Source organism: Lissotriton helveticus, chromosome 9 (assembly GCF_964261635.1).
Source record: "Lissotriton helveticus chromosome 9, aLisHel1.1, whole genome shotgun sequence".
NCBI lineage: Eukaryota > Metazoa > Chordata > Amphibia > Caudata > Salamandridae > Lissotriton > Lissotriton helveticus.
In genome coordinates this window covers 915,439,273-915,459,764 of record NC_136070.1, presented here as the reverse complement: position 1 = coordinate 915,459,764, position 20,492 = coordinate 915,439,273, and the positions used below count along the sequence as shown (strand labels likewise).

Genomic DNA, 20,492 nt, shown 5'->3' with positions numbered 1-20,492 from the left:
CCTTTCCAGCAGTCCACCTCTTTATATGTGCATTGATCACTGAGCAGTTATAACACTGGATCTCTAAGGGGCATAATTACAATAGAAGTGAATGAATGAATGAACGACACAACTTATAAAGCGCACGAATACCCGGAGGCGTCTTGGTACCAAACAGAGCAAAAAGGAGCATACGCAAGCTAAGTAATGTCAGCAAAGATCATTGATTAACCCCTTCCATGCTCCCGTCGGCCAATGGCCGACGAGAGCACTCCCTCCCCAGTGCTGCTGTCGGACAACGGCCGACAAAGCCCCGCCCACCCTTTAAAACGCCCGCACCGCGGCGGAAAAACCGCCACGGTTAAGGTGTTAAATAACCAGGTTTTGAGGCTCTTCCTAAAAACTGAGAGTGAAGGCAGGGCCGGACTGACCACCGGGCAGTTTGGAATGCTGCCGAGCTGGGGGCTGATTTATTTGCAGTGGGGGCTGATTTCGTTCATGGAGACCTGCGTGTGCTTCGAAATAATTAAAGCAAAACGAATTTCATTTAGCACACGCAGGTCTCCATGAACGATATCAGCACCCAGCTCAGCAGCATTCCAAACTGCCTGGTAGCAAGTCCTGAGCCCTGAGTGAAGGCGTTGTTTTCAGTTCACGTGGCAGACAGTTCCAATGAAGAGCTGTAATGCTGAAAAAAAGTCTTCCTCCACAGTTGGCGCCCTGAAGGAAGCAACCCTCAAGAGACTGGCTGTGCATGAACGCAACGTTGTGCCTGGAATATACTGCATAAAATGTTTGTTGAGGCTGGCTGGGGCTTTTCCATGTAATGTTTTATATACTAAAAAAGAGCCTTGGAGGTAATGCAACGGCAGAACGTCAGCCAATGCAATTGTCTAATGGAGGCCCTTACTGACTGAAATTTAGGAATTCCTAGGAGAAAGCGTGTAGCCGCATTTTGATGGTCTGCAATTTCTTAAGTGCCCATTTGGAAGGCTGATGTGAAGACTGTTACAATAATCCATCACGATCGAACCAAGGTGATCACCACCACCTTCAGAAGATCAGCTGGAAGAAATGTTTCAATTTTCTTTTATGATTCTAAGCCAGTAAAAGGAGGAGTAAGTGATCAGGTTGACTTGTTCTCTATAGTTTAGCTCTCTGCCCAACAGAAATCCCAGGTTTTGCACTTTGGATGCAGGCATAAGCGCCGTATCCAAGTCAGAGGGCCACCAGCTAGAAGACCCAATGGCTGGATTATTGCCGAACTGAATAACCTCTGTTTTTGAAGAGTTAAGCTTCAGGCAATCATTAGCCATCCATCTACTCACTGCAATCATGCAGTTGTTAACCGTATTGCCAGAATAACTTTCATTTTTTGCCAGTGAGACAATTATTTGTGTGACATCGACTTAAAACACCAAGGACAGGCCAAAGGATTTGATCAGAGCGGCAAGGGGTGTGACGTAAAGGTTAAACAAAGTGGGGGACAGTGAGAAATCCTGAGGAACCCAATAAGGTTCTGAGTTGAAAGTACCCAGTGATACCACTTGTTGGTGCCCTGAAAGAAAAGATTTAATTAACACCAGTGCAGAATCTTCAATCCCTATATCCTGCAGACAGTCAAAAAGGAATTAATGATTGACCGTATCGTAGGGCCGCTAAGCGATCCAGCAGGATCAAAACTGCTTTGCCCCCACTGTCAAGAGATGATCTAATTTCCTCCGTAGCTGTGAGTAGAGCAGTTTCGGTACTGTGATTTTCTCTGAAGCCGAACTGCGTATCGTCTAAGAGATGATTAACCTCAATAAAGTAGGAGATTCATAATTTTTTCTAAAAATTTGGCTGGGTAAGGAATTCTTGCTGTGGGTCAGTAAATGTTGGGGTCTAGATTGTTGAGAGTGTGTTTCTTTATAAGAGGAAGCACTGACGCTGCTTTCTAGGTGGTGGGGAAAATACCAGTGTTGAATATGGTGTAAATGTTACGGAAAGATGGCGTGCTATGACTTCTGGGACCAGGCAACCAATCATAGAGGGGCACGGGTCTTCTTGGGATCCTGCTTTGATCTTTGGAATAAGTTCAGCAATCTCTGCCACTGAGGGAATAATAAGGTGTCCAAAGCTAGCTGGTTTAGGGCTTGGATTTGTGGACCTATTTAACAAGTAATTGCTAGTAAAATTATTAAAAGTATTCAAAACGTTTTCCTGGAAGGTACTGGCTAGGGAGTTGCAGAAATCATGATTGCTGATTGCCATGTCAGATCCCACAGGGTTAGTCAGTTTTTTATAGACTGAAAAAGAGTTTTAGAACCATTGTTGGCTGAATTTATTTTTGATGTGCAATATTTAGTTTTAGCAACCTGGATTGATTTTTTGTAACTACCAAGACAGGATTAATACTTATCTCTCTCCTCTCTGTTATACTCAGACCGCCATCTGCGCTCTTGTCTATGGCATTCCTGTTTGATTATTCTAAGAGAGACATCAAACCAGGGCTGAGAGATCTTTCCATTATTCCTTTTTGAAGCCCTAACAGGAGCAACATCGTTAAGGGCTGAACGGATCCAGTTATGATAGTCCTCTGCCATCTGATCAGGACTAGTCTCCTTGATGATAGGTGATTGAGAGAGTCGAACAACAAGGTTGAAGATTCGGATTTTATGCCATGCGCGTTTCGTCTGGTGAGATTTCTGAGCCCTGGAGACAGAGATATTATGTAGTTTTAAATTCCACATTACGGCATAATGATCTGTCCAGATTAATGGCAGAGTATGAATAAAATTTATGTTGGGGTTATTCGTAAAAATCCCATCCAGTAGATGGCCTGCGATATGAGTGGGCCCCTCCACTATCTGGACTAGGCCAAAGCCTGCCAGAGTGTCTAAACTATGTTCTGTTACAGTGTCAGACCGATTTTTCAAATGGAAGCTAAAGTCCTCCAAGATCGTAAAAACAGTTTTTAGTAGAAGTCTTTCCAATACTTAGCTGATTTTTTCGACAAACAATGCTTTTGTCCCAGCGGGCGATAAATAAACAGGCCATTGAGTGATTGGATCTTTGAGACTTCGATATTACAAATTACTGCCTCTATGCCTTCGATAAAAACTGGTGAAGTGACGGAGCATGGCATTAGCCTTCTTGGCTTTCTGCTGCACTCCGCCACTTCTGAAACACAGTGCTGCACCATATTTACAACTATATGATGCAGCCCTGCGTTTCCCCCTGTGCTGGCGCTAAATTTAGCTGCCTAGCGCCAACGCAGACAACATTACACCATAGTGCAAGGGTGTCTGCGTTGCAGGGGAAGATTCTTTATGTGCAGAAATGTGCACCTTCCTGCACATAATCAATGGCGTTTTGCTGTTTCCATGTGTGCTGTACAACTATAGCATGGTGTGGTAGAACATTAATTTTAAAACAGCATATTTTCCATTGACATGGACACTACAATTCTGAAGACATTTAGTTTTACTGTTAAAACTATACAGCGCACACGTGATAATGTATGGAAAGCAGGTTTCAGTGACTAAATATATCATTTGTGCATCAATAAGTAAAGTGGCTTGATTTGTTTTGATCCTATGAAAATATTTGTTTCCATCACACTTCAGAATTACGAAAGAACATGCTTCATTTGTGCTCTCCTAACTGCTGATTTATTTGTGTGTGAACAAAAATGAACATCCTATAGCATTTTCTTTCAAACTCAGCAAGCTTGTCACATAGTTCACATTACAACATCTTCTCACTTTGACATCAAACCAAGAAAAGCACACACAAATCTCCATGTTAAAAGACTAAGCAGCAATTGTCAGAAGACAGAGCCAAACATTTATCCTTTGTGATAAGATACGAACAAAACTTAAGTGCATCTGCATTGCTTATTCACCTTCTGAACTCCACCATGGTTATTTTGGAGATGCTGCAGCATCCCCGCACCCATTCTTCAAGTGGCTATGAGTGTGTGTGTAGTGTATCTCTGAGCGAGCGAGTGAGTGAGTGAGAGGGTATATTGCTGGGTGCTGGAGTCTACTGGACTCCACGTATCATTGCAAGTCCTACATAGTCTTCATTATGCAAATCGGGCATTCTCATTTTGGACATCTCACCATGCAGGTACATATCTCCGGTCCTCCTCCCTGAAGCTTGTTGTGCCTCAGGGTGGCGGAGACACTTTGAAGAGACCGGTGGTCTGATTCACACTGGGCCTCTGCACTCATGGAGGAGGCCTGCAGTCGTGGGGAAGTCTCACTCGGGGTGAAATTTTCACAATGAGAATTCTCTTTGCGGAGATTCCACCTCAAGTGTGCAGACTCTGCTACGAGTGCAGAGGTTCTTTTTGAATGAGGCCCTATGTATCTTCTGCAAGGAAATAGCATATGTAGAAAAAAAAATCAATCAGATCCTAGAACATTTATGAACTTACCTGAATCCCACAGAAGTTTCTACCCTTTGGTGGCCATTGGCCATAGGTTTCAATGTTAACTGGATTCCTCGGGCCTATCATGTAGGAGCTATAAGCACATATGGGATTGGCTCTGAGGCCCAGAAGGTGCTAGGCTTCTAGTTTGCATCCCAATTCTTAGTGTAAAATATCTTACTTACTTGTAAATATAGACTTTTCTCAAAAAAAATTACTGAATGAAAATTCCAATTAATAATTGTTTTTTATCGTGCACATTTTGTATCCTTTTACGAGTTACTGTGCTTAAGTCATTTTTTACCCAGGAGGAGCCAAACTTTATCCATTTAAAGCACACCATTTAAAGGTGTACTATGTAAGGATACTGAACTGATACCAGGGAAATGGGTAATACTATTAGCCCACTTAACAGCAGATTTGAACTATGAGTGCCAAATTCTCCAATATAGCGATTTCTGCTTTGCATGCTGCCTATCAACTTACTAGGAGAGAAATGAACATATATTTATTCATTTAGTATGATCTTGGAGGGTTCTGCTATATGTGTTGAAGGTTTCCTTGAATGTTTCTTGTGTTGTTACCTGGGGCTGTATTACCCATGGTGCCACAGAAGTGTAATGAGCATGTGCACCACATTGTGTGCCCCTGGGCACTATAGTATTACAGAAGAGGTTGCAGACACTTGTGCGGCCACTTCTGTAATACTGATAGCGTAGATGTACATATAACACTAGCCCTATCCTGATAGAACGTGCAAATGAGGGAATTACTTTGCCTCAGTACTTGTGCCATATTATGGACATGGCACAGAGGCAAGGATTGCCCTTGGGTGGTGCCCTGAAAGGGCACCACAAAAATGTGGCAAACTGTCAGTGTCCCTTCTGAGGGCAGCCCTCTGAAGATGTTAAAGCGGGTGCAATGGACCCCTCAGATATTCCACTGCAGTTGGGCACAGTCACTCGGTGCACCCGCTTGCAGATATATCTCTGAAATCTCTTCAAAGTGCAGGTGACTTGCTGCCTGCACAGAGAAAGAAACACACAGCGACTTCTAAGCTGCTGCTCTCTATTTCACTGGATGTGCTGCTCCCAGGGCTGTTGAGGGTTTGCTGCTGCCCTGGGTGTGGCACATTCATTGTAGTAGGGTGCATTGTTTCTGTTTACATCTGGTGAACCTGCTTAAAGGTTTGCCATGAAGCAAACAAGGACAACACGTGCTACAACTAAAGCTGCAACAGCCAAGTCTCATCCCCATACTTTTTTCTAACAGGGGGAAGCTTACCATGCCTTAATTCCCCCACCTCCTTCCCTCTCACCCTACCCTACATATGTACATTTACCACCTGAACAGGGCAAGACAAGTTATCTCTTACCCAGCAGCTTGTCAGTCTGCTTATCAGACTCTAAATGGGCCCCACCGTTTACAGGTCTCTTACTGCCCAGCACTAGGGGGTAGATATACAAGAAAGTGCTGCAGCGTGGCACCGCAAGCCCTTTGGGTGCGCCACGCTGCGGCAATTTCAGACAGCCTCGGCCCGTGGAGGGGGTTACGGTGGGGCAGGGAGGAGGGGAGGGGGAGGGGCAGGATGGAGGGTGCTAAAAACCGGCATATGGATAATTGCAGGTAAGTACACAATTTAATTAATAAAACGAAATTCGTAGCGTGTACTGCATGGCAAAATGCGATGCTGTGTGCGCTACGAATTTCGTTTTATTAATTAAATTGTGTACTTACCTGCAATTATCCATATGCCGGTTTTTAGCACCCTCCACCCTGCCCCTCCCCCTCCCCGCCTCCCTGCCCCACCGTAACTCCCTCCACGGGCCGCGGCTGCTTTCAGAGCACAGGAATGGAACATATCTACAATGATATGTCGCATTCCTGTGCTCTCCCCTGCGCTGGCGCACAACCAGCTGCCATGCGCGGGCGCAGGCACCCTTGCACCATGGTGCAAGGATGCCTGCGCCATGGGGAGATTGCTTTTGTGAAGGAAGGGGCCCCTTCCTTCATAAAAGTATTCACTGCAGGCATTTTCCTCTTTCAATGCGTGCTGTAGAATGCAGTGCTATCTCACAGCAAAGAACATTTTTATATGTAACAAAACAGGTTTTTTATCACTATTCATCACAACCACCACTGAAGTTATGAAATATGAAGCAGGAACATCTACAGATTCATAAGAAATGTGGAATGGATGATGAGCTCTATTCAAGTAGTGCAACAAAAGAAGACATAAGGAGGTTATTTACTATGATAATTCACGGGCGCTATCCTGGTTCAAAGTAGACCAAAGTATTAAGCTAATTTGCTAATCATTATATTAGCCTTGTGGTGCCAAGCAGAATTGTGTAGCACAAACTCTTAGTACCTCTAGGCAGCAGCGCTTGCCACACAGACCGTACTCCTTGTCTGATTTTTAAGAAGCCCAATATATGGTGCAGCACTTACTCGTCTTTTGACTGTTGCCGGATGTTCGTGGCCCGCTGAAACCTAGAAAAGGGTAGAGAAAGGTTGACTGTATTATGAAGTGAGAGAAGAGTATTGTGAGGGTCAAACAAAAAACATGGTATGGTTGTTGGTTTGAAAAGAAATTCAGTCATAGAGTGACCGAGTATGTGAGGTTATAGGATACCTTTGTGTGATGAGTAATAGAATGATAGCGCATTCAGCATTTTAGATCACATTTCACAAATGTATTCCCTGAGGAAGAGATAGCCCTGTTGTGTAGTTGTTGCAATAATCCAAAACGTTTAACACCCGCCGCAGACGCATCATTCCTTTGCAGCATAAAATACGTTCATTACCCATCCGAATAATTGTATTATGTGCCTAGTTTGCCTAAATAGAACAAAGCATATATTTTTTAACCATTTAAGAGGAATGTTCAAGAATAATTATTAATCAATAGAACAAGCGTCAGAATGAAACAAAATCCATTAAATATTCGATGCCAGGATATATGACGACTGTTAAAATTACTTTGCCAGTGAATATGTTCACTTGAATTCTTATGTCAGAAAACAGGTCAGTCAAAATTATTGTGCCTTTTGTGCCCTTCAATTTGGTAAACAGACATAATATCGACTACAAAATATCGAATGGACATAATATCCAGTTTAAAATATAGACTGGACAACATATCGAATGGACTGAATATAGACATCAAAAATATCGTTTTTAAGGTAAGTAATGTAATATCGAATGTTACAAATATAGAAAGTTAAAATATCGAAGGATATAATATAGTTTATTAAAATTATCGAATTTTTAATAGTATCACATTTTTTATAGTGTTTTTTATGTTATTATATGTGTGAAAATTGTGTATTTATGTTATAATTAATTTTAAATAATGGAATTTGTTTTTTTAATTTTTGCGTAATTTAATTCTGTAGCGGGTTGTGGGTTTATAGGAGAATAGGGTGGGAAGTAATTTAATTATAATTAATTAAATATGTAAATTTATTTATTGGTATTCATTTTTAATTAATTGTTAATTAATTTATATTTGGTAATTAATTACATTTTAATTGGCATTTAATTTTAATTAATTGATTAATTATTAATTATGTTAATTTTACTAATTTATTTTCTGTAGCGGGTTGTGGGTTTATAGGGGAATAGGGTGGGAAGTAATTTATTTATAATTAATTAAATAATTCAATTTATTTAATTGTATTTAATTTGAATTAATTGTTAAATAATTTTTAATTGTTAATTAATTAATTGTTAATTTGTAATTAATTTGGATTAATAGGTAACTAATAGTAATAATTAATTTTAATTTGTAATTTTAATTAATTAATTGTTATATTATATTAAATTGGTAATTACTTTAAATTAATTTTTTATAGATATTAATTTATATTTTTTAAATAATATATGAAGTGTTTACTTTCCCTACTGTTGCACTCTCTGGAGTGGGAATAGTAATTTTTACCCCTACGCTATCCAACGCTTTCCCTACTGTTGCACCCACTGGAGTGGGAATAGTAATTTTTACCCCTACGCTATCCAACGCTTTCCCTACTGTTGCACCCACTGGAGTGGGAATAGTAATTTTTACCCCTACGCTATCCAACGCTTTCCCTACTGTTGCACTCTTTGGAGTGGGAATAGTAATTTTTACCCCTATGCTATCCAACGCTTTCCCTACTGTTGCACTCACTGGAGTGGGAATAGTAATTTTTACCCCTACGCTATCCAACGCTTTCCCTACTGTTGCACCCACTGGAGTGGGAAAAGTAATTTTTACCTCTACGCTATCCAACGCTTTCCCTACTGTTGCACTCACTGGAGTGGGAATAGTAATTTTTACCCCTGCGCTATCCAACGCTTTCCCTACTGTTGCACCCACTGGAGTGGGAATAGTAATTTTTACCTCTACGCTATCCAACTCTTTCCCTACTGTTGCACTCACTGGAGTAGGAATAGTAATTTTTACCCCTACGCTATCCAACGCTTTCCCTACTGTTGCACCCACTGGAGTGGGAATAGTAATTTTTACCCCTACGCTATCCAACGCTTTCCCTACTGTTGCTCTCTTTGTAGTGGGAATAGTAATTTTAACCCCTACGCTATCCAATGCTTTCCCTACTGTTGCACTCTTTGGAGTGGGAATAGTAATTTTAACCCCTACGCTATCCAACGCTTTCCCTACTGTTGCACTCTTTGGAGTGGGAATAGTAATTTTTACCCCTACGCTATCCAATGCTTTCCCTACTGTTGCACTCTTTGGAGTGGGAATAGTAATTTTTACCCCTACGCTATCCAACGCTTTCCCTACTGTTGCACCCACTGGAGTGGGAATAGTAATTTTTACATCTACGCTATCCAACGCTTTCCCTACTGTTGCACCCACTGGAGTGGGAATAGTAAATTTTACCTCTGCGCTATCCAACGCTTTCCCTACTGTTGCACTCTTTGTAGTGGGAATAGTAATTTTAACCCCTACGCTATCCAATGCTTTCCCTGCTGTTGCACTCTTTGGAGTTGGAATAGTAATTTTTACCCCTACGCTATCCAACACTTTCCCTACTGTTTCACCCACTGGAGTGGGAATAGTAATTTTTACCCCTACGCTATCCAACGATTTCCCTACTGTTGCACCCACTGGAGTGAGAATAGTAATTTTTACCCCTACGCTATCCAACGCTTTCCCTACTGTTGCACTCTTTGGAGTGGGAATAGTAATTTTAATCCCTGCGCTATCCAACGCTTTCCCTACTGTTGCACTATTTGGAGTGGGAATAGTAATTTTTACCCCTACACTATCCAACGCTTTCCCTACTGTTGCACTCTCTGGAGTGGGGATAGTAATTTTTACACTTCCGATATCGTACGGTAATAATATTGGATATTATTTAATTATATTATGTTGCTATATATATATGTTTTAACAAATATTATTGTAAAAAATGTTGTTTATAACTTTTATTAATTATTTAATTATTATAAGTTAATTTAAGTATTTTAAGTATATTTTAGTAATTAATTTTTAATATTAATTTTATTTAACACTGTTTTTAATAAAGTCGATATTTTAATAAACTATATTTTTGTAAACGATATTTTGTACTCGATATTTTTGTACTTACCTGTTTGTAGATACAAACTCGATATTCTGTCTGTCGATATTTTGTCAACGATATATTTGCTACTCGATATTATGTCCCTCGATACTATGTCAGTGATCCCTTCAATTTACATCAGAACAAGGGCTCAACTGGTAATATTTAGCATTTTTTCAATAATGCTAAATGAAGCAAAGTGTACGATTCTATATTTCACATGAATTCATAATCACAGGGATAGTAAGTACACCAGAACAGGCAGTCTCATAGTTTCAAAGTCATTAATCCGTCATACTCTGCATTTGTATCTGAAGTTCCTGTTAATCATAGTTCACATATACAAATTGCTTATGATCATATGTACACAGTAATAGGCTATTGTGAATGAATCTTGGTGGTAAACAAACAACTGATATTTTAGACATACTTCCCAATATCTTCATATGCATAAGCACTGTCAATTTGTTAATTTGCAAGAGGTCACAAAAACAAAATGGTGGCATCTTAAAGAAAGGAACCCTGTGGTAAAGTAAGCTCAGAATGTCACCCATGCACAGGGAAAAATCTACCAGAGGATCTATTTTCTGAAAGGGATAACAGGTCTGTCGTGAAGTCGGGGAGCTTTTTCAAATCTGATGACGGGGCATAGGCCTACCAAGGACTAAATGCTATTCTTAGCCTTTTGAGGGTGAATAGTGCAGCTCTGTCAGACTTCACAGTGTGAGCAATATAGATTTAATGGATATTTGGGGTTGAGTCAAGAATCCTCAAGACTTCTAGTATTTGATGGTTACCAGACATAATTTTTATTTCTGTGCTACTGGCTTTGCAGAAATAAGATTGATAGCTATCAAGTAAGTGTGAGTTGGCCAGCAATGCTTTTTATGATGGCTTTCTTAACCATGGAGGATTAGCAACCAATATGTGTTTGGGGAGTATATGTGAGCCTGCTTGCGCATGTAATAATGATCTGGCTAGTTTTCAAGATTGTGGGAAGATGCCTTCTTGCAATAAAGAGTTAATTATGCAACATCAGAGTTTGAATAAATACTGGATGTTCTGACAGGCAATTGGACATTGCAGTAGAAGGTACATTTCATGACCCTTTTCAATATTTTTATTATGTAGGCAAGCAGTTCATCAGAAATTGAGAGTTTGTTGTATCTTTAGCAGAGGAAGAGATATTTTTGGGAGTATGAGCCAGATGTACAAAAGTAATTTGTATATGCAAATCCTGCAATTGGCAAAATCATAGGCTTTACAACTGCAAAATACCTCTGTTCATTGTACAAAAGCCATTCAATGAGTTGGTGGAGTCCTTCTGACTCTCAGTATGGCTTATGTAACCCTTCTTAATTGTAAATACAAGGGGTGCTCTTTCCTAGTTCTAACTCACAAAGGTAATATACCAATGATTTGTGACTGCAATTGTGTTTGCAAAGAGAATGATCAACCCCTGAGTTGTGGTGATAACTAATTTGCAAAAGGAAGCTGTTGCTCTGGGACAGCACCCTTTTACAAATCATTACATATGGACTCAGAAGGAGCCGACAGTAATCCTGATGAATACTGCATGCACACCATAACCTCCCATCCAGAAAATATATCTTTTTAAAGGAGCACCTATACATTTAATGGACATGAGCTAAACTAAAAAATAATTTTATGCTGGGAATGAGAGTGTATGGATGAGACTCGCTGCCACTTGCAAGACTCCATCTCTGCATTCAAAGCCATTGTCGAGGTTCTGCGTAATGAGTCCTGTCTCATTAATATTCATGAAGCAGAACATTTTCCAAATGAATATTTTTGCGGAACAACTGATTAGTATATCAGGGAAATTACAAGATAGAGCCCTGTTTTCAAATGAGTTGGTGTCCAACGTTGAACTTCTGATTTAAAAATAGGACTTCGTACATGAGGCTATATTATTTTTAATATATACTTTTTTAGTGATGATTTTGGTGGTACAGAAATCTTGGAATTGGTAAGGAAATACCTCTTTTTGCATGATCACACCCAAAGTTTTGGACTTATGCTGCTGGTCTTTCCACTCTGAGAGTACGCTGAGCCCTGCTAACCAGACCTCCGTGTCAGTGCTCTGATCCTTAAAAGCATATTGTTTCATTGACTTATACTTAATTGGCATAAGTTAACTTACTCACAGGCCTCTAGTATATGGTACTGGGGCTACCCATTGCCTGTAATTTAATATGTTCCTCATGGGCTGCAGCTCGTATTGTGCCACTATGAGTGTGGCAATGTAAAACATGTCTCCCAGCCTGCCACTGGTCACTGGTAGAGAACTTTTAAACTTCTAACTCGTCTATGCCATTTAAACTAATGACAAAGTCCAGCTCCATCTTTTTAATATATATAAGTCACACCAAAGGAAGGCCTACCGAGCCCTGAGGAAGAGTGCTGTATGTTAAAAGATAGAACATGAAGTGTTGTGTGTCCTAGTAGTAAAAAACCCAAATTGGTGTTTTCACTATGGAAAGACTAGTAGCCCCATTAGCAAGTACAGGTCACATGCTGACCACTCAGCTGTGCTAACTCATGAATGGGACAAACACATTTTGTACTTCAAGGTATCAAAAGAATCCTTACACTAAATCTGACTTGATGCCCAAGTCGAATTTAATGTAACTTTTGAGTAAAAGGCAACTTTAGAGGGTTGCCACTCTGTTGCTCAAGTTTTTCAGTGGCCAGTTACAAATGCTGCTCACAAGACAGCCTTCTACCCTCTTGGGGAGTAGTGTGAACAACTCCCAGTAAAGGACACAATAGCGGCAGGAAGTCACAAAGCGCATGAGCCCAAAAGATGAGGTTCAAATGGGGAGCCACCTTTGAAGGGCAAATGGTGGACACACACAAGAGGGGCTGTTCTTTTGTTCTGGTAGACAGGTTAGCATTAGAGGTAAACAGAGGAAAACAGTGGCTAAGCTGGTTTCCTGTGGGTGTTTAGCTTGCAGGTAGCCACAGCTCTAGCAAGGGTTACCAAGCTCTGCACACTGAGAGAATGGTCCTGACATCTTGGGAATGAGTGGAATATTGCACTCTTGGATAGCTTGATGCCACACATTGTAGGAAGTCATCATCAGGCGGTATGGGACCTGGTTGCCAATTGGCTAGTAGTCAGCACATCCCCGAGGGCAAGTTGTGGGCATAAAAGTGGCACACCCGCACACAGACCTCAGATCACCCCAGAGAAACACCTCTCTGCTGCTGCCTAGCAAATAGAGGCTACACCAAAGACTGGCCTGTGCCTCCTGGTCTTTGAGCTAGCAAAGAGAGCACTGTGCCTGTGGTGTCCTGCATGAGGAAAGTCATTCTCGAGCTCCAGACAGAAGAGGTGAGCTCCAAGGGTCCACTGGATGACTTCCTGTTACAGCTCCAGTGCTACAGAAGCTGAAGAAGCCCCTTTAGACAAGTTGGTAGTCACGTTTGCTTGTTTGCTGCTCACCAACAAAGCACAGCCCAGCACACCAAACCCCGACACTCAAATGTTACACCTGTGTTTACTGGACCCAGAAGAACCATTGATGTGCAATTTGGTTGCCCAAGGTGGAGACTAGCTGAAATTAAAGGTTGAAGCTAGTTTCACTGTGACCATAGAACAGTAGCCAATTGGCAACTGGTTTTTGGCTGGACTTCACCTAGACATCAAGAGACATCGACCTTTCTGACCAAAGTTTCCACACAGGTTTGTAGACTGAGGGGTGGCCCAAGGAAGACCATCGGCCAGATCAGCAGCCTCAGCGGCCTGTATCCCTTGCATTACGACCACTCCATTGATGCTTATAATAATTCTCCTATAGAGCTTGGAGCTGAACTGCAGACGTCATTGCCTGAAAGGTAACGGTCTTGCTAAGTCTTATCCACTAACCACTAACCGTGGTAGTTAACATTGCTTGTTTGCATTATGAGTGAAAATCAGTGATTTACGATTTACTTAAAAACTCATATCTCCGAAACCTTCTGGTCGTTGTTGTTGGTCTTGGGGCCTATAATGTCATAAAAATATTATCCATTTTTATAAAACGGTGTCAGATTTCCTAGGTGTTGTGTTTCTTTCTTATTCAATTGTTTTGGTACTTATAAATGCTTTGCACTAGTTCCTTTGTTATAGCTTGACTGCTCGCAGACACAGCTACCCAGGATTGAGCCTGATAAGCTGAGATCGCACAACAATACCATATTATAACCCACATTCTCTCACAGAATTCCATGCATTATGCTTTTAGTTATATGGGTGCTGCTTTGAATTGAAGTTCAAGGTTAATTTAAGATTCTGAAATAACCCTTGGTTTCACTATCTTGTAGTAGAGGGAGTGGATACCTCGCAGTCACTGTTTCAGTTGTGTTAGGGCACCCAAGGCTGTGCTTCCAAGGAGTGCTATACATGACTCTTAAAATATAAAAACTATTCTGACTTTAGACATTTGTACACCATCTGGGCCTGATAGTGGAGGGATGCTACATGAGTGCTCACAGTTGCAAGTATCCTCTCTGGACAGAACAAAGCAGGAGACATACCTCCATTTCTCTATCATGCATTGGCATCCCTTAAGTCACATAGCTACAGTGTTGGAGACCTGCTGATGCTAATAGGATTTCACCTCCTCTTCTATGTCTTTCAAAGGACTGCATTGCCATGATTGAGACCTAAGGGCGGCAGTGCTCTGATTTACACCCCCAGCAATACTGTGCGGATACTGCAGAAGTATTTTTATGAGTGGTGGGGAGTGGGGTATGCAATGCAGTGAACATGTCTGTTTGTTGTGCCTGTTGGGTTATCCATTGGAAAACTGATCACTAGGGAATGAGAAAACCAAAATAAATGCCAAACATCTCAAGCCTGTGGAAGCAGTGCTGATCATCAGCCTGTCGTTGCCTGCGGGCGGCATTGGCACTTATTTTTGGAGACTGCCACTTATTATTGCTGTATCAGATATTTACAGAGTGCAAGAGAGATAAAAACTCATGGTTTGGAAAGACAGAGGAAGAAAAAGACGCCAAAACCATTACAAAAAGCAGGAACATGTAAGTGCGAGAAAAAGGGGCAGGGAGTATCTGGCAGTGGACTAAAAACTACTGGCATTTGTATCAGCACATTGAAGTTTAATTGCACCGACTGCTGGCACTGACACGCTTTCTTTCACAAATGAAGGGCCATATTTATCAAGGGGGGCTGCATTGCTTTTGCTCTAAGCAATCGGATGCAAAAGCGATGCAACCCTTGAGACATGATTTATCAAGCCATGCAAGGCAACCTTGCGTGGCCCTGAGTGGCTTGATAAACCTGTGCCCCTTATGGCACAAAACAATCCTGCTAACAACACAGGCACCCTTACACCATGGTGCAAGGGTGCCTGCATTGGAACTAGGCAGCACATTGTCCACCCGCACTGGGAAAAGGCAGGAATGCACCGTACAATGTTAAATACAGCACATTCCTACCCTTTCCCTATCAAGCAGCGCAGTGCACCAAAAGGTAATCCCATTGCTATAGGGAACTTCAAAAACCTCTGTGCACAAGAGATCTGAAATCCATACCGAATAGTACAGGCTATTTTAAGCATGTAAATGTATTGAAGATGATGGGGACGGTGTATTATCTTATTTTCTGTCTGTCACCACCAGGAAAAACCTGACGATGATGGGCAAGAATAATAATACTGGCGCCCACTATAAATGCACCTTAATAGTAAATTGTGTTGCCCAAGCCTCTACTCTGATTTCCTCACTGGTCAGAAGTAGTAAAACCTGAGCAAAAGTAGCTACATTCTTGCACTGAGATAAAAACCCATTACAAAACGTGCATGTGAGCCAGTCATTATAGGGGCTGCCAAGCCCTTAACTCTGTAGAGGTACTTTATTAACTTTTGGGCTAGTGAGCATCGAAATAGAGTGATGGGAGCTTTACCGGTCTTGCTTTCTTCTCACTTTTAGGAGGTAGTAAAGGCGGTTGTTCCTCATTCAGTTGCCTCGCCCACAAGTTTGGATCTAAGGCACAAGGGATAGAAAGGAGAAAGTTAAAGAAAAACCCTACCAATAAATGTACATTCTCACAAACTGTCAAACAATATTCGCATTATTAGTTTGGTCTTTTTTGTTTGTAGTTATATTGGGTAAAATGTGGTCGCCTGTTTTTTAGCTGCTTGCTTGAAATCTGCCACAAACACAAGATTCAAATGGGTATATTTAGAAACCCCTAATACCACAGGAATGTCACTTTTTATGATGTTCCTGTGGCGATAAACCATTCGACTTATTTACAAGGTGGCATTGAGCTACTGAACATGGCTTATCGCCGCCTTGTAAATGAGGCCCTCTTTGATACTAACACTTAATAGGAAAGGGGCGTGCAATGGTTGTTGCGGTGGCATTCTGCCGTATCCTGCATTGATTTTGATGCTTTCCCCTATTTACGAGGGTCGGGTAAATAGGAGGCAGTGCCAAAATTGAGACCAGGGAAAACCTGGTCTTAACAAAGCGAAAAGAGGAGTAATGCTCCTTTTTGTTGTTTCTATGTGTGCTGCATTGTGCAGCACACATAGAAACAGCAAATTGCCATGATTGACTGTTTATGTGCAGGAAGGTGTCTCTTCCTGCACATAAACAATAATTTAAAAAATGACGATTTGCAACTTCTATGTGTGCTTCACAATGCAGCACACAAAGAAGTTACAATTCGCCATTCTGGATTGTTTATGTGCAGAAAGGGACACCTTCCTGCACATAAACAATTATTCTCCCAAATGCGGACACCCTTGCACTGTGGTGCAAGAGTACCTGCACTGGCGCTAGCCAGGTAGATTTAGTGTCAATGCTAGGGGAAACGCAGGGGTGCGTCGCATTCTTGTAAATTTGGCACATCCCTGCGTTTTCAGAGTGGGTGAGCGTGGCGTTAGCAATTTTTGCTTAACACCACGCATCGACATTCCCTTGTGAATATGCCCCAAAGTTTCTTTAGAACAGTGCTTTCTCCACAAATAGTGCTTCCAGACACCCAGGATCAAACTTGGTTTTGTTTTGAGCATCAGTAGACATAGTTACGGCATGGTACCAACTAAAGATTCAAACCTTGCTCCATATATTCCCAATAAGGACCCAACCAGGAGTTCTCACTCAATGACTGTACACCACATCACTCAACAAAGGTTCATAGGCCAGAAACATATGGACAGGCCCTTGAGAGTCCAATGTCCTAAGTTGTGAAATGCACTGAACTGAAACCTGGCAGCTGCAATAAACTATGTGAGATTCAGAAAGCAACCACAAACCTAACTTTTCAAACGTACAAAAAACTAATCTCCACACAACAGTTTCGACTAAACAACATCGTACATTGGGGCATATTTACAAGCCCCTATCGCTACAGGAACGTCACTTTTTGCGATGTTCCTGTGGCGATGATCCCGTTGTCTTATTTACAAGGCGGCGTTAAGCCACTTAACGTGGCTTAACGCTGCCTTGTAAATATGGCCACCTTTCATGCTACACTTAGCGTGCAAGGGGTGTACAATGGGTGTTGCAGTGGGCGTTCCGCCACAACACCCTTTGATTTTGACACTGCTCCCTATCTACAAGGGTGACGTAAATAGAAGGCAGCATCAAAATGAAGACCAGGGAAAACCTGATCATAACATGGCGAATCCAGGAGAAATGGTTAATTGTTTTTGCTGTTTCTATGTGTGTGTGCTGCATTGAGCAGCACACATAGTAATAGCAAATCACCATGAATGATTGTGTATGTGCAGGAAGGTGTCTCTTCTGCACTTAAACAATCATTAAACAATTGGCAATTTGTAACTTCTGTGTATGCTGCACAATGCTGCACACATAGGAGTTTCAAATCGGCATTAACAATTGTTTATGTGCAGGAAAACAATCATTCCCCTGAACGCAGACCTCCTTGCACTATGGTGTAGTGGGGGCCTGCGTTGGCGCTAGGCAGTTTGATGTATCGCCAGTGCTAGGGGAAACACAGGGGTGCGCCGCATTCTTGTGAATACAGTGTTTTCAGAATGGCAAAGCGTGGTGTTATCAAACAAGAAAAGAGTGTCCTATGGTATTCAAAAGGCCACAAAAAGGAGCAACAGAAAAAGGAAACTGGCCTCACTTAGGTCAGTTAGGAAAGCCCTCACTCACCAACCTCGTGGTGACATGCTTCATCATCGGGCCCCACTAAAGAGGCCGAGTGCCTCTTTAGTGTGCTTCGACGCCAGGTCTACTGGGGAGCGGGTTTTCTTGAGAGTTCAGGCGTGCAGTGAGGATAAATTAAATGGTGGTAAGGGATTAAAAAATGTCTTCAGTGTATCCCCCAAAAATCTTTTATTATTTGATTGATTACTGGGACATAGATTTAAAAGTTAGTATAGGAAATTAGTCCACAATTAGTTGTGTGGTTGTTTCCAAAATTATTTACTGTCAGTCAACATGTTTCTGCCTTCAAACTGGTGTTAATTTACCAGGCATTCGTCAGGACTAATAAAGTGTACTAAACCCTGGCGGTATGTGCGCGCTAAGGCCCACCCTGACCTAGGGACGTGAATAGTGAAAAAAAGAGTGAAAAAAAGTACAAAAAAGGAAGAAGGTTTTCTTCCCATTTACTTCTGTTTTAGGAGGCGTACCAAATTAGGTTTCTGCACCTGTGGAGAGAAACGGACATAGACATACACATAGTACAGGACAAACAATTAGTAATTGTTCCTATTCGCATAGGTAAATCCATGGTGCTCCATTGTTGTGGATGGACAGTGGGCGGCGCTTTAACAGTATGTTTAACACCAACCTCTGTCCCTGGGCAGATAAACACTATTTTAAGGGAGCGTCGTGGGCTACAAGTGAACTAGTGAAAAGCGGTAGCCGTGGGTTAAAAAGGAAGCGGGTGTTCCTTGTCAGGATCAATGGACCAAGGGTCTGTGATCCTGTCCTCAGGAAATTAAAAATTAAAATGTCTCACTTGTTCAGTGTAATCAGTGTACACCATGGGTCACGGGAGGGGGGTGGTAGCGTAATTGGCACATCCTTAACGAGGGAAAAGAAACATAGTGGAGTCAGGAATAGGCAGAATGTTGCTTAGCTTAGCGATGCTGCCGCCAGGATGTTATCCACCCGAGGCCGATTGCTCACTTACGCCCTCAACGCCAGGCACCCTCAGTGTGGCACCCTCAACCGGACCCCGAGGATAACGAGCAAGGCCGGCGCTGCTGTTTAAAAGTGCTTTGGCAAGCAACGCGGCTCGCTTCCGGGGGGGTGTGTCCGCGTGGTAAGTGCGTGGAGTCACGGAGTGTTGAACCAATCGGAGCGCTAGGCGGGTCATGACGCCTGTGATCACGTGTGGCCCGTGTCAGAAAGGGGCCGGACCAGCGCGTCAAACCTGATGTTTAGACGGCGATGTCATGACAACCGAGGTCATGTGGTACAGAGAAGCTCACAAGCGTAGAGCGTCGTCTTGCTGTCTTGGGGTTGGAGTGCAAGATTCAAAACGCTTAACTTTATTAGGCTAGAGGTGTAAGTGCATTCACATAAAAGCGAAGTGATAGGCTCGAGGAATAAGCGCAATAACAGAGGGCACAGCCCAGACCGCAATATATCTTCAAGATAGAGTCTGTAATTCATACTTGCACAAAGATTAAACTCGCCCAGAGATGTATGTCAGTTGTGATAACGAAGATGTTTTCTTGTTGGCACAAAAAGTTCTGATGGTGCTCACTGTACAATACATATTAACCCGACAGCCCGGGGATAAAAAAGGGGGGTAACTCCCGGGGAGAGGTGGTATGGTTCAGGAATAAACCACCTTGCGTCTAACCTTTGGATACGTATCATTACGGTGGATGGGCCTAAAGCATATTCACTTTTTAAAATGCGGCGTCAACCGGCTGGGTTTGTGGTATGTAGAGGCAACCAGGATGGAGTTGCTCGGGGTAATGGTAAGTAGAGGCCACCCAGATGGAATGAACCCTGGCGCTGGCAGAGTCTGCATCAGTCAGTTGATAAAAATAGGTGTAGTGATTGTGAGGTCTATATCAGACTGCCTTCTGCACTGATACCGTGATTAGGAGGGTCATTTCAAAACAGAGTTCCACGGGATTTCGTCATTGAGTCCAGCGAGGTGGGTCCCTAGTCTATACACCCACCTCTGCTCTTTTTCAAACAGACGGTTGGTAATATTGTTACCAGTGTTCAATTGTTCTATCATAGTCCACCGCATGTCGTTGGTGGTGTGATTGTTCTCGAGGAAGTGCCTGCTCATTTTCGTGGTAGCTTTTTTACACCTGATGTTACTCCTATGTTCGCAGATACTCTACTTGACCTTCCTAGTAGTCATACCTACATAGCGGAGGTCGCAAGGGCAGGTTATGAGATATATGACATTGGACGAATTACAGTTAGTATGTCCCCTTTGCATCCATATTTTCCCATCTTCCAGTGGTAAGGATTTGGATGGTGTGGTGAGGTGGCAAACGCTACAATTTGAGCACGGAAAGCGCCCTGTCACTCTTGGT

At 42.1% G+C, this 20,492-nt stretch overlaps 1 protein-coding gene across 1 annotated transcript in view; it reads right to left on the bottom strand.

The window, feature by feature from the left end:
• Positions 1-20,492, bottom strand: part of LOC144783054 (mitogen-activated protein kinase kinase kinase kinase 5-like) — an 834,532-nt gene that overhangs the window by 220,477 nt on the left and 593,563 nt on the right. Inside the window, exons 19-20 of the mRNA XM_078662226.1 lie at positions 15,902-15,981; positions 6,848-6,889 (exon numbers count right to left, since the gene is read on the bottom strand). Of these exons, the coding sequence (XP_078518352.1) occupies positions 6,848-6,889; positions 15,902-15,981 (122 nt within the window). The remainder of the gene's footprint in view (positions 1-6,847; positions 6,890-15,901; positions 15,982-20,492) is intronic.